Raw genomic sequence first — 15395 nt, 5'->3', positions numbered from 1 at the left:
GCAATGGATAGAAACCCTTCACAGAAAATGGAAATAGGCTTACAGTATTGTTGCAGTGAATAACCACTGACAAGGAGGATTTTAAACGTTCATGTTGTGGAATATCTACAGGATTCCAGGCTTGTGTGACATAAAGCTCCCTGTTAGCTCTGCATCATTAACGAACAAGATGTTAATTTACAAAGGAAAGCTCGGGCGCTTTACAAGGGAACACAACAATGTGACAAATCAAAAAGCTTATCATCAGATAGGGTTCCATGCAGTCTGTGGTTGGAGCCATCCATCAGACACTATTCTATTGGAGACTAAGAGGGTCACAAGTCCAGTACTGAGAAATATTATGCAACTAATAGGGATTGGTAATGGCATAGGGGAAAGGACCAGTCAACAAGATGGTTTTGATCAGTCTTGCTCTCGTCAGGTGTTCTAACATGAATGATTAGCTTGATTTAACATCCTCATTCTTTCCTACAAGTAATTAGTGTCTTTACCTGAATAAATTAAAACCAAAGAAAGCACAACATATGAACCATGTAGCAATCACAATCAAGGGCCCACAAGGATTGCACTTCCCACTGTTCTATTTACAAATGGCATGCTTAAGTTTGAAATCCCCCACCTCATTCATCATTTGTGGTTTCATATATGAGCTCGTTTTTTGTGTCAAAGCCAACTATGCATTGGACCTACACATGCTCCAATCAGACTGGGGAGTTTATCAAGAGGCAGAATATGAGACTACTCTGAGAGCTGACATTGGGCATTTACACAAACAGCCATGTTTAAACTTGTAGGATATGTCTGTTTGACCTTAGTTTGAACTAACAAAATTAAACACTTACTGTAATATATAGGTTCTTGTCTCAGTGGATTTGCTAGTTAATCCCACTACCAAGGAATGTAAGCAGCCATTGCTCACCAGTGATGTCCATGAAGGCCCTCTCCCATATATCGTCCACAGTGTAGCACTCTGCAGAGGTAATGTTGACCGACAGCACGATGTCATCTTCCACGTACTTAAGGATCAGGTTGTTCACCACAATGTTCACGTTGTTCACCACACGCCTGATCAGACTCTGCACGTAACCTACAAACACATAAGCAAACACACGAGAAACATGTTAAAATGCACAATAAGTCCACGTAGAAAGATACACAAAAAGCATACCTAATTGCAAAGAGAAAAAACATGCACACAGAAGGGCATAGTAGCTATATTAGCAGATATCCACTAGCACGTATCAGGACACATAAAAGAATTAAAGGAGGAAAATCCAGAGCTGAATTTCCTGAAAGTCTAGGCTCAATACTACTGACCCCTGCCATCCTCATGGGCTCGTAAATAAGAGGAGGTCCTGACATGTTATTTCTCGCCACAGTCTATCCCTTGGACATGCAGTGAAAGGAGCTAAATATCCATAAGAAAACATTTTTTCTCCTCATCCTGCCCAAGCAGCGCTACAAATCCTGGGCGAATTTATGAATCTCTGAAGAGCTCTGCTCTCCTCTCAGACGCAAAGTCCTGTTTAACCCAAAACTATGCACATGCTGCCACAAACATATCCCTCCCAAGCCCATTAAACCACTAAGGAGCCAGCGTGTTCATTTAAACATATTCAAGCTTCATTGCATGGACACACACGCACATTCACACATAGAATAGACAGGACTTTCAACATATTTATACATGATAAGAGTTATTGAGGGCATAGTGAAACCACATTCTAAGGAACACCAGGATTCGAAAATGAATGGCACATTCCGCCAATGATGAGACAAAAAGAACAAACAAATAACCTTCGTGAAAACACTTTGCACACATTCATTTTATAGTGTGATGACTGGACAAGTTTATGTCACTTACTTTTAAAAATTTGAATTTTGTACAAATGAAAAGAAAAAGGAATATAGAACTAGAATTTTTTTTGGTGAGGGTGAAAGGTGGGGGCCAGCGGCTTTGTGGTGGAGAGGCGGAGGGATGTAGTAACCGTGAGCAAGCAGGAGAGAAAGAGCCGTCCGATTGTGTTTCATCAGAGCTGGGGGAGCCATCCTGCAGTGTTACCAGTACCTCCTAATGGCCACAGTGACGCCCAGAAACAGAAGCTTCGCAGGAAAAACATACATGGTAAGGTCATTACTCAACAAAGTAAGAAAGAACTTAAAATATTACAGACAGGGGAGTTTCGACCATAAAATATGAAAATATACAGCAATAAATCCTCCTAACCACAGGACCAATGGCATTATTCATTCCTCCCATGTACTGTTAAACACAGTCACTACAAGTTAAAACATATAAACCTTTAATGCTTTTCCCTTATTTTCCAAACCAAATGTTTGTCTTCCTGTATCTACATGCCTGGCCCAGGGCATAACAGAACCGATAATTAGGCAGAACTAAATGGTGCTGTTGATGAAAATATTTATATGAATTGGTTAACTGTTCTGCCATTTGTACACAGGCCCGACTGCGCATTAGCATAATCCAATTGACAAAATTCTCATGAGTTTGCTGCCTGACCAAACAGAGTGGCAGGAAGAGAGGATGACATAATATAAACTCAACTCATAAACGCAATGTGTGTTCGTGACATTTGTGCGTGGCCTTGCATGCATGCATGTGCTTGTCTGAGTTTGAGTGTGTGCCTGGCTGCTTTCTTGCGTGCATGAATGTGGCTGTGTGTGTGTGTGTGTGTGCCTGTGGTTCTGGGGTCAGTCAGAAAGCTGCTGTAGCACCTGCAGCCTGGGCAGTAAAACCGGCACTTTACCCCCTGCTATTTCCCTCTCTGGATCTAATTTACCCGTGTCAGGGTGTCTCTCTTTCTCTCTTGCACTTTCTTACACTTGTTATACCTCTTCTAGCCTCGCACAAGTCCGGGGCCCCAATCCGTCTTTCTGTGAGCCATCGCGCTGCTCTGAACTTCTGTAAACAATTGACACAGCCAGCACCTGTGCTGCGGCCCACAGGGAAGGAGCCCACTTAAAACTGTTCAACCATAAAATGACTGGAAAAACCAGCTCCTTTATGTGATCTCAGAACAGGCCAAGTACTCTCTTCTGTGCAATACAGGAAAGAAACACTATACTGTCTATGCTCACCATTTTTCCTGTATATGGAAAGTATTAGCAGCTATCAGCCTTGCCAGTTATTAGCCACGGAGAGAAAGATTGACCATCAGACAATAAATGTACTGTAAGTTTGTCCTGCTGTGTTATTCTGAAACGGAATTAGTACAGTTAGCAATGTAGCCAAAAGAACCCATACAGGAGCTACTGTGCAACATAGCACCTTTAAAGTGTCGAGTATAGTTCACAAAGTTCTAAAAATCCCTATTTCATTTTTATCTTTCATCTGTTAAATATAAAATATGAGGAACATAAACAAAGTGGTACAACAATCTCACCACCATGGCAAGTTTCCTGCAGGACTATGGAAACTGCAAGCCCATATTATTACAAGGTTAGAATCACCAAGAATATAAGCCACTTAATTATGTTAGCCATTCTATTAGCTCTAGGGCCTCTTGTAGTAAAACTGTAGATTCATAGAACCCAACCATGCATGGTACAGCAGGTCTCCAGAACAGAAGAAAGCTCCAGCTGGAGAAAGCTCCAACCTTTACCAGTATGGGATATTCTCTATCCATAAGTAGTATTTTCCAGTAATACCAGAACAGCTGCTGTATTTATTTTCTGAGAAAAGGCTCCAGTACCAGGACAGCAGTAGCACTGGACCACAGATTTATCTCAGGGGTGTTTGCATTTCAGTCCATGCAGATCTCAATCTCCTCCAATCACACGCATACTTACACAACCATGCATGTGTGGCACATAGGATATTTATATGTAATTGCTCAGTTACTTAAATGTGTTATTTTATAGTATGCACTTCATCTTGCATGTTTACAGTCTATTTTGAGTATAAAAGGTCCTAATGCACTTGGCTTTTCAGGAGAGTTTATCTTTGAAAGTGCAAATCTTGAGTGTGACTTCCACCCAACTCACAGGTAGCAGGCTAAACCTAGACTCAAAGCGAGACTTGTCACTATTGAATCTCTTTGAACTCATATAAAACAAAACACGTTTTCAACAGTGTGAATAGAGTCAAAGCAGGAGTCCCCGGGACAGAGAATGCGGTTCTCACAAACGGTGGCCGCTGGTCCCCACAAGCAGCAGTAAACATAATCACTCACAGAATCGCCCAAGGTGGAAGCACTTGGTCTTTGGTCTTTGTGTGGCTACCAATCCCATGGCATATGAATTAACATCACTATTTTCCACCACAGGGAGAACAGGGAGGATAAATTCATTCAGCATGTGAGAGCTTAGGGCCAAATGACTGGATAATTGCTGGTGGCTGCTTTTTAGTGTCGGCCCGTGTTTTGTTTTGGTTGTTTTGATGGGGAGGGGAGCAGACGCAACACTGAGGTTTGTCAACGTATATGCTGACAAAGAGGTAACCTAAAAAGGGCCATTGTCCTGCGATGGTCTCACTGCTAGCAGGTCTTCCTTAATACACTTACATCTGCACACACTGCCACTCTCCTCCCAACCATCCACACACATCTGCCTGTGTCCATCACTGCCTTCCGAGAAAGCATTGAAAAAATATATAGAATTAGGTGAACATATAGCACTCCATTAATCGTTTCCTATAATACGTAGGTGTAGGGTATTATATAATATATATATAATAATAGTAATGTCTATATAATGAGTAACGAGGAGTGTCAGAGAGGATCTGTTGTGGCATGAAGCTTTTGACGGCCTCTCTTCGATCCCAGCATGAACAAAACACTCAAGTTAAAATGCTGAACCACAACAGCAGTGCTTAAGAGGTGTGGTTAACATGCAAAAATAGACACAAAACAACTTTTTAAACTCACCATGACTCATTAACTGAAATTGTTGGCAGCTATTTGTTTATTGTATGTGCTCCATGGTTTCCTCACTGTTCACTCACTCACAGCACTGAACGGTTTGCAGTGTTTTAAGAGTGCGGAACGGGGCATTTTTGACAGCTGACATACCCTGAGCAAACCAAAAATGTCTGCCTTTGGTGACTCTTTAGACCTCTTCAGTGGTAGTATCAAAACAGACACTGTGGTAGACAGTGGAGGTAGTGGCTTGCATTTTAGTATATTTGCAAGGCCATGCAGATCATAGATATTTTCTTAGGCAGAAATGGACATGCAATAGGTACTCAGGACATCTGTGTCCATACCCGTGGACTATAACAAGTCTAAAATAAGGTCCTCACGATGAATGTCCACCAAATTCCCTGTCTGTGTCCTCCCTTTTAAAAAACATCCTTTAACTACATTAAAGACTCTTGACAGGTTTGTTTTGTATCTTATTCTTAGGAAAACATCCTCTGTCTGAGTCATAGCAGGTTAGTTTTACCTTGTGTACCTTTTAACCTCTACCTTTTAATTAGGAAGGCTGGGATTACAGCATTCATCTGCTTCCTCACTGTTATTGAGGTGCTGCAGCCTTTGACCTCAGAGTTGTCTCTACAGCCTGTAATGGGTTGAAACAAGGTCCACTGCTGGAACAGTGTGGGGTGTGCACACAAATGAACACAGATACACTAAAAACATACACACACAGGCACATACTCACACACAGACACAGACTCATACACTTACACACACACACCTGGGAGATCTGTTGGAGGCAGGCCCAAAGGGAGATGCTGGGGTGTGAGGCACCCTGCTTTAACAGCTGGGGAGAGATATTATCTCGTAACGTCAGGCCTGGAAATGGATCCTCCCCAGATACAACCAGTCAGGAGTTTAGGTTCATACATTCAATGCATACTAGGGCTCTGGGAGTGAGCCTTATGGCTGGGTGTTAGACTGTGACCTAGCTCTTAAAGCTCAAGACCCCCACCTCTCTCCTTTCTTTTTCTTTATTTAGCCATAGCTTTCCTTTATTTTTTAGTCACCCCTTGGCCACCTTCTTTCTCACCTTTGCTGTTTACTCTGGAAATGTTTTCCATGCTCCTAGAACTTTTATTGGCTCTATTGTTTGCTGGGTCTGAGAGATCTTTTCATGAAGTGTTTGTTGAGTATTTCAATTAAGATTCAAAGATTTCTGAGGTTGTGCATCATTTTACACTTCGACATACATTTAGGGTTAGGAGAGTCAAAGTGCCAAAGTGTGAATAAAAATAAAAACAAAATGTTTACTAGCTGATATGAGGTCTGTGCATGTTTCTTTCTTTCTAAAAGACAGTTACAAAGCAATAAAAAAAAAATGTCATCAAAAGTTTTAAAGGCCAGCCCCAATCAAACAAGGCCCTTCTTTGTGAGGTGCACTAAAGTGCTGCAGTAAGACAGGTACGGAATCCATGGCCCTGTAGGAGGCATGTGGTCAAGTGGCCTTGTTGATAAGAGCCATCACTATGTGATTTATCACAGACACATCCCCCATGCTCCCCCAGGCTGATTTACACTGGTAAAAAAATGCAGTGCTACACAGCTCATCCCAAAAAGAATATTTCTGAGAGTCTAAACAGGTATTGCCTACATTTGAATGTGACACTGACCTCTGCAGGCAATGGGCTACTAACAAGCCAGTGGATATAAATCCAATTATTTTGTCTCTATAGCATTCTTAGAGGATAGAAAGAAAAAACAAGATTTCTCTGTCGTGTCAAAAGGTCCTGATCTCGGTCTCACTCGGTGGCCCGGTCCTCCCCCGTGCCTGCCCTGGTGTTCATTCCCTGAGCAGGGAGGTGGAATAGCCTCACTGGCCCCAGGGCCATCACTCACCTGGGGGCAGGTCCGGGTCGCTGGGGGCAGCTTGTTGGAGGCGGCGGGGCTTGGCCACAGCCTTGGAGCTGTCTGAGACACTGCGACTGGTGGAGCTAGAGCCGCTCTCGTGGTCATCCTGATGAAAAAACAAACATGAACGCCCGTGAGGATAGGTAGTGGAGTAAACACACTTACACACAGAGCTCTCCAGAACTGGGGCATTTAGATTCGCTTTGACAGTTATTCAATTATAACCAGATTAAGCCAATACTGCAATTTACTATCGTGTACAGTAGTAGTATAGAAATACAACAGTCGGGTGGTCCTATTGTCTTTGAATAAACATAATGCTTTGATTACTGCAATTTTCATGCATCCACCAGGTTATCTTGCTTGTGTTAATCAGGGTGCAATCAGAGAAACCACACTGAATTATTCCACTATCTGTTAAATTATCCTTGACATGTATAAACAGCTTAGTCATGTGTCCTTTTTCTGCATGTGCACCACAGATGTCAGAGAGTAAACTCAATAAAAAATGTCGGGCGATGGCACAAGAGTTTTTTTAGGTTCAACCTAAAGCGACACAGAACTGTTCTCGTGATGAGGTGCCAGTGCCAAAACACCAGTGGAATCCATCATTTTCTTTCTATTTCCTAGTGGAACTCAAGATATTAGCTAGCAGGCTTGCACACATCTCCTCACATGTGAGCAAGATCGATTACCAAACAAATCATGTACACTGTAGTTAAGGAGAACAAACTAACCCGTCTACCATCTAACTGTACCTGGTTATTGAGGGCAATCAAATGATTGGTGTGCATGTCAGCTGAGTATCTTTTCTCCTGCATGGCTGTGTGCACAATGAACAGAGGAGTGGTTAGGGGAGTATCTACCATACACCACGGTTTTTGAGCCCCCCTTCACACCATACCTTTGCACTAACCTCCCTCCCATCCCCATTAAACAACCATCTCCACGGGCTCTACAAATAAACTCTGGTCCTTGGGATGAGAGGAGTGAAGGTCTCTCCTCCACAAGAGAACATGTCATCTCCACTCAAAGAGACCAGCGGCCGGTTAAGCCCAGGAATGCAAGAACAAGATGTGTGTGTGTGTGTGTGTGTGTTTATGTGTGTGCAGGAATGACGATGAAATGGACATTCCCTTCAGAGATGAGCCTGAAGATAAACAAAATGAGCCAAGATTCGGGATGAGGAGGTTATTTATTGGTTCAGCTTGTAGAGTGCCTCAGTGCCTAGTGGGTGCGCTGTGACTGAGACATGGGGTGCAATTAAAACAACAGGGGTACAAACAGTGGAGGGGTCATGAGATTGTGGTTAAAGGACTGACAGCTAAGGACTTTTACTAGATCTACTGCTGGGGTAAATCCAATCTTAGCAAATCCACAAATGCACTAAAAGAGAGAATCATCAACTTGTTCCTGTTGGTAATATTTCAATATTTATAGCGATATGTTGAAGCACTCTCCTAAAAGTTAAAAGGAGAAAACCAAGGCTCTCATATCTGATGTCATCAAGTGACAAACCCTGGAGAAGCTCCATTAGCAATAAAGAGACTGACTTTGTGGACTTGTAAAATTTCTACAAGCAGATTGTCACCTTCTCCAGAGGGTCTTGGTCATCGTGTTTCCAAGTTTTAGCGGAGGCTTGTTGCCTTGTTTCCAAATTTTAGGAGGAACTTGCATGTTCACAGCTTTTGATTCAACAGTTCATTATCAGAGGTTACGGACCTAAAATTTGTCAAATCTGTTTTTGCAATTGTTCACGGTAGCAGAAAAGGAAAATTTGGAATACGGCCAGCACTACTGTAAAAACCTCTTCTACCATAAATCAATTGGGAGAATAGAGAACAGCCTAATACATCAAAATCAAAGCACAAAATACATACTAGGACTACTATAGGCTATATTTCTACTCCTCTACAACTACTATGTATAATTGAACAAATACCTCATGTTCATATTCACAATAGACACAAGCCTGCAACAGAAGATGGTAGGAAGGAATGAAAGAAAGAAAAGAAACCAAACATATTAGAGAACATTCTAAAAATAGAGAAGTCAAGAAAATGGTGGAGAGTAGAGAGAGTTAACCCCCAGTATGGCATTAATTAGGGGTTACTGCAGCACTGTAACCTTTTCACAGTCAGCCCGGGCGGTAAGTTAGTCAGACAATCGGACAAAGAAAGGGGGCAATCACATGTGTTTAGCATTTAAAAGGGGGATCAGCGTGGCAAAGTGTCTCAGGAGTCACTCCTTATCCTGACTCATGTAAACACTGTAGGTGTCACAACCATATATATTTGGCTACTCCATGCACACACACTTCATTCACACATACTCAAAAGAGCAAATGAACCCACAGTCACACCTTTCAGGCAACTCACATGCCGTACATACTGTACATACACAAACCACCCGCAATTCACACACATTTCCTGGTTCGGGACAGTATTTAATGACAATGAATCCCTTTCTCTCTGTGTGGTTGAGTAATGAAGATTAGGTTTTAAACATTCTTTGCATAATTTGAGTTGCGGACACACTGACGGAGAAGCAAGAGTGCAGTAAAGTAAACACGCAATCGCCAAAAGAGACGAGGGAGCCTCTGGCAGAAATATTTACACTTTACTTCAGTAAGGGCCTTTGCGGTAGAGCTGCACTATGCAAGCAGTTTTTTCCCCATCAGTGAGTGGTGGGAATTGGTAAACAGAAGGGAAGGAATAATAAATACCTCATCAAGGTTCCAAAGAGTAGAGATTGGCAAATAATAAGATGTAAATTTGTTGCTCATTATTCACACTTCATTTGTTAACTTGTCATCACTTCAAAAGTTGCATCTGCAATACTTAGTTATTACAATAAGACAGAAAAAAAGGCAGTTTTTTTTTTAGATGAGGTGACTTTATGAGACATGCTCACATGTTGAGGTGTTTAGTTTCATCACAATACACTACTTAAGCACATTAGAATTACAAACAGTCTTGCTCCCATGTAGACTCTCATATCTATACCTAAAAGAATGCCTAGCCCTGCAGGCCAAGAGTACATCGAGTTCAACAACTCAAACTGCCACTAAAGAACAAGGCTGCCAAATTTGGAAGTAGCGCAATTAAGCGCTCAATGTCACCATGGGCAGGGAGCAATTCTCCAGAGGCAAAAAAATGCCTTTTCAGAGGGAAGCCCTGGGACAAATGAAGCCTGCCTCAGCTGCTGCCGGGTAAACTGATCCCTCCAATGCCACGGCAGGGCACAGGACAGAGAGCGAGGGATGGAGGGATAGAGAAGGAGGGAAAGACAGAAAGACCAGGAAAGGGGGGGGTGGCTTCCCCTGCAGGCATGTCAACTCAGCTGTTGACCAAAGATGACGGTAGCAAAAAAGGAAAAGAGAGACAAGAGACAAAGAGATAAGTAGAAAAAAACAATAGAGTGAGAGAAAGTGAGACCCAGAGTAGCTGAGAGACAGCGGGAGTGAGGGAGACTTGGAGATAATGGAACCAGAACAGAGGCACAGAAAAAAAAGGAGCAGGTCCTGGCAGTGTGAGTGACAGGCAAGGGGGACCCCCTACTCAGAGGGTAAGTGGGCACCCATGGAGGGTTAGGGCACAGGAAGGCCAGGCCTGACCTCTGTTCCCCTGCAGACGTCTGGCTCAGTCAGGGACCAGGAGGCAGTGTGTTGAGCCTGTCTGGAGGGTCAACCCTCATCTGAGGTGCTCAACACATTAGCCGAACCCTGCCACCACCTCCAGCTATTAGAAACAGCACCACCGCAGATACTGTCACAGTTTCCCTAGTACAAACAAACGAGCTATAACTCACAGATACCAGAAACCAGTAAAATCTTAACTGCCAATGGCAAGGTAATTTATATGTAAACTGTCATGTGAATAAGTAAAACCTTTTGTGGGGAAGTGAACCATTTCAGGTCACAGCAAGCAGAAATTTGAACAGCATGATATGACAACACCTAATCAGACATAATAACTAAAGTTGCCCATTTCCATATTATTTTGAAATTGATATGGTTTCTAGGCATCTGTTTCAACTGTTAAATATAAGTTTAACATACACTTGAAAATCATTTTAGCCTACTGGAAATAATATATACATCACACATCAAGTGTGGAGGGAAAACAAAATAATGGTCTTGCTGTCATTTGAGGCTTTCACTTTTACATCTGTTGGCCCAAAACAAAACAACATTGCCAGAGTTTGTTTTGATTGCCCAATGCGCTTTTCTGAGAAATAAAATATGACATTTTCTTCTTTTTTTTCTCCACAAATTACAAAGCAATTTTTCAATTTCAGTGGAACACACAGGAAAAAAAAATGTTGGCAAGGATTAGCAGTTGACTAGCCTGCCTGCCTGCCTGCAAATGCCTGATCTTTGAAACCCAAACATTATTAAAACTGGTCAATTTCACACAGTTTCAGCAGATTAATGGGAGCATGCAGAAGACCATTGCTGGATAAACACACTCTTTGTTATTGTTGTTTTTCCTCTGCAGGTTGCTGGCGAACTCATGCTGACATCAAAGCAGCAGGCCTGGAGATTGGAGGCCAGGCAGTGGAGGGCGAACGCCTATGGAGTGAGAAAATAAATGAAGGAAACCCAATAGCTCCTTATCTCAGACAGACCCCCTGCCCCCCCCCCTCCTCCTCCTCCTCCTCCTCCTCCTCCAAATCACCCATATACACATGCAAACACAGACACACACACACTGGGTCTGACAAGTAGAGGCCCTGTCCCCCATGTCAGGGCCCACAGAGCACCATCCCTGGGGAGGATCAAGCAATCAGACCTCCTCCCCCCTTCTTCCAAAACACTCACAGACAACACTTTTTGCCATATAACGTTCTTCAAACTCAATAGAGAACCTCTCTAAAACTGGCTGCCAGGGAATGGTAGGAGACACTGTGGATGTGATGGGTTTCAGATTGTTTTGCCAGAACAATACTGAAAACACTCACTGCTAACGTGATACACACACCGCACATTCACACACTGCTTTTCTCATGAAGCAGTGCCTCTGTTCTCATTACTACTTGTCGTCCTCTCTCTTCCTCATGTCATCTTGCCCGTACAACTTCTGTTCTTTCACCCGTCCTAATTCCTCCCTCCTCCTCATCCTACACATTTTCACTTTTTTCCCATCGTCTTTATCTACAATCTATGCCCTTTTTATACAGTTGCTTCTAGTTTGTCGTTGTCATCTTCTTCATCCCTCTGCTTATTCTAGACCTTCTCCTCCCATCCATAACCAGCTAGGCTGAAGCTTGTGTTAACAGTGATGACCCTGGTTCTCGTAAGAATGGTTTCCAGCTGGCAACAAGAGGAATGAGACATGAAAAGTGGCTCACTGTTTCAAACATACAGTCACAGTTTGGGATGGTTCCAGTAATGTCAAATGGTATGCAGCCACTTCTTTTACACTTAAGCTGCTCGACCCACTGATGACGACCCCACTGGAATGTAAGCTGAAGAGAACGGAGCTCATCGCAGTTGACTCAAATTACCTTTTTTTTTTAAACGTCCCTTGGCTTCGAGCACATCCATCAGCTCAACTAAAAATTAGCTGCTAATGGGTTTTTAATGAAACTGTAACAAATGCAGAAAGCCATTACACCATGATTAAAGACAGGGGTTTCATTTTCTCCTCAAACGGAGGTAGACCAGAGAAGGCTGCTGCCAGCCAGAGCTATAAGGACAGAATTTCGCACACTCTCCCTCACATTCAAAACACTCATAAATGAGCAAGAGGTCTAATAATACCATTATACTCAATTTGTATACAGATACAAACACACTACACCACAAATGTACACAAATACTTGCATACCTCACCACACACAAATGCATGTACACAGTCTCACACACAGCCTAAATATAAAGACCCATACACTAAAAAGCACAGCAGAGCCGTGCAGCTGGAATCCATGGCAGATTGGAGGGATTAGAGCCCGAAATGAACCCAGATGAATATCACATCGTGTGACATTCTGAATAATTATCTCAATGAAAACAGCTCATTACAAAAATGTGGTCTCTCTCCCTCTCTCTTTCCCCCTCTCTTCAAGTAATTAAATCCACTACCGGGAAAGAAATCCCCATTTACGATACATGTACTGCACTAATGAAATATTAGTCCTGAAATGTATACAATGTGCTACAGTATTTCAACTGAACTGGTGTATTCCTTAGCCTTGTTTTTCTGAGCAAACAAAGTGTGAGGAAGTGCAACTTAGGCAGTTTCTGAAACTTTTCAGATTTTTAAATGTTAAGTGTTCCTATGAAAAATCCAGCAGCACATGGTCAAATGCAACTAAAATGTCACACAGCGTAGAGTTTAATGATATGTTAAGATTCAATAGTCCAGAACTTTTATAAAATAGCAAAGATGGCCAACCAAAGTGTTTTCCAAGTCAATTTTCTTTTGCGAAACCACACACTGCAGCTACTCAGCACATACTGCATATTAACCTTCAGATAAACAAAATATCCTTGACTTCACATGAAGGAGAGACAGTCCATTAAAATATGCATCCAGTCCCGGTTTACTTGAAACTCTTGTTATTTTCTTTACAATCAAATGAATTATCTGTAATTTGTGTTTTTCAAAACCTTCATACCAATATAATTACCACAACCACTACAGAGAATAGACAGACTTGTGGGATTTCTTTTGGAATCATTTCAAGGGGGGGGGGGGGGGGGCTGTTTACAAGGTCTGTAATACCAGAAGTGTTACTAAGCACATTTAATCCCTGCAAACTGTTACAATAAAAGCACAAGGTACATTCGCTAAGCATATGCCTTCTTTCTTTCAGAAGCCCAAAAATATAACATATTCATTAAAGAGGGGGGAGCAGGGACATGGAAAAGATTCCAACGCATCTGCCAAATGGAGAATGCACAATTACAAAACTATTTCACTCTAAAGCGGGAGGAATCACAACGACAGCACTGGTGATGTCATGCCGGAGGTCTCTGCCAAGAGTGCCTCCACTGTACCCAAGTCAAACTGGCTATGTTTTATATCTGCCTGCAACATGCCCAGAATAACAACAAAGACAAACAGGGATCCCAGTTACGGACCAGACCTACAGGGAGCAACAGAAGGACTACTGACTTCTCAGTGGACATCTTCGGACAGCCCTTGTCCTTGCCTTATTTTTACATGAGAGAATACAATTGGCTGCAGTCATAGTCCAGATCTTTTACTGAGGGACAGTGGAAGATCTGTACACTTCATATAAGTGCCACACAGTAAAACTACCTTAACTGGCCACAAGCCACAATCCAAGCCTTCAATCCTCTTCAACATTGCACAGACTTTTTGACAACCCCTGTCCTACAGCATCTCAGTAACATGGACCAACCAGTGCTATTATTGTCCATCACTAAATGTGAAACGTTTATGTGACTTTTAGCTCCACTATGGACCTATTACATTCTGTAGTACTGGTTTAAACCCCAAGACATTTTCTTTGGTCTTATTAGCAAACTTCAAGTGACACCAGCAGAAACCAATCTTGTGTTTACGGTACAGTAGCTGCTGCTGCTCCAGTTAAAGTGTGCATAATTCTCCATTAATCTAGTAAATCTCAAAGCCAGTGTATTCACGCGTGAAATCGGTTTCTTTGTTACAAAATAGCTTTTTTGTTGGTTATTTCCCCACAACAGTAAGCAGGTCAGCAGTAAGACATTACAAAGGAGAGGGAGCGCTGAGGTCAGTGCTCTTTCATCCCCACTAACACTATGTTTGTTTTCCACAATTGTTGTTCAAACAAAGGATTTTAATTCATAGTAACTCCAATCCGAAGACTTGATTAAACGCCAAGAACGAGGAATTCAGACAGGCTAGTGACTAGTCCTGATGTAGGTGCCGTGATGGAATTTGGAACCAGGCTGAACAGTCTAGATCACTGCTGTCTCCATTTTCTTTTCATTGGAGCCCATTCAAATTCTGCCCAGCGACCTCTTGATGTTAACATGCCATGTTCCCGCTTGTGACCTGCATTTTTAGTATTATTGTACCTGACACACCTAACTGTTGTCTCACTGGTGAAAAGGAGAAAACATAAAAGGAAAGGGGCAGCGAAAGAGTGTGAAAGAAAAAAAACAAGAGGAATAAAGTTTAGAGAACAAAAAGCCAAGACAGAGGAGAAGAAAAATAGGAGTGAGACAACAGGAAAGTGGGGGGAAAAAATCAAAAGCAAAGGAGACACAGAGAGAATGGGAAAGAGGGAGAAATTGTTCCTGATTTAGATCTGAGAGGCTCTGGTCCTTCAGATGTCTCCATCAGCTAACCACAAGCCCAGGCTGAGCATGTGAGGCATGCTGCTTACGCTGGCACAGCTACCCCCTAATGCTAATAACTGCAATGTGTTAGCTACAATAAAACACTCCACACAGACCCCTTACACACGCGCATGTGCGTGCACACACACTCACACACAATGGCATGTGCAAATAGACACACATGGGGGTATTCCCAAACACAGAGATAGTTTTTAATCTGACCTGTTCATTTCTAACCCAAACCATAACCAGTCCCCTGTTCTCTGCCAGTTATTGATCAACCATCGTCACTTTCCTTTATGATTTGAAAACAA

At 42.4% G+C, this 15395-nt stretch overlaps 1 protein-coding gene across 1 annotated transcript in view; it reads right to left on the bottom strand.

The window, feature by feature from the left end:
• The window catches only part of LOC139290685 (intermembrane lipid transfer protein VPS13B-like), a 307621-nt gene that overhangs the window by 278780 nt on the left and 13446 nt on the right, over positions 1-15395 (bottom strand). The window contains exons 4-5 of the mRNA XM_070912524.1: positions 6777-6894; positions 920-1087 (exon numbers count right to left, since the gene is read on the bottom strand). Coding sequence (XP_070768625.1) covers positions 920-1087; positions 6777-6894 — 286 coding nt within the window. The remainder of the gene's footprint in view (positions 1-919; positions 1088-6776; positions 6895-15395) is intronic.

Source organism: Enoplosus armatus, chromosome 9 (genome assembly GCF_043641665.1).
Source record: "Enoplosus armatus isolate fEnoArm2 chromosome 9, fEnoArm2.hap1, whole genome shotgun sequence".
In the NCBI taxonomy this organism is placed as follows: Eukaryota; Metazoa; Chordata; class Actinopteri; order Centrarchiformes; family Enoplosidae; genus Enoplosus; species Enoplosus armatus.
Note: the sequence above shows the minus strand (reverse complement) of the source record. Positions and strands in the feature narration are given on the sequence as shown.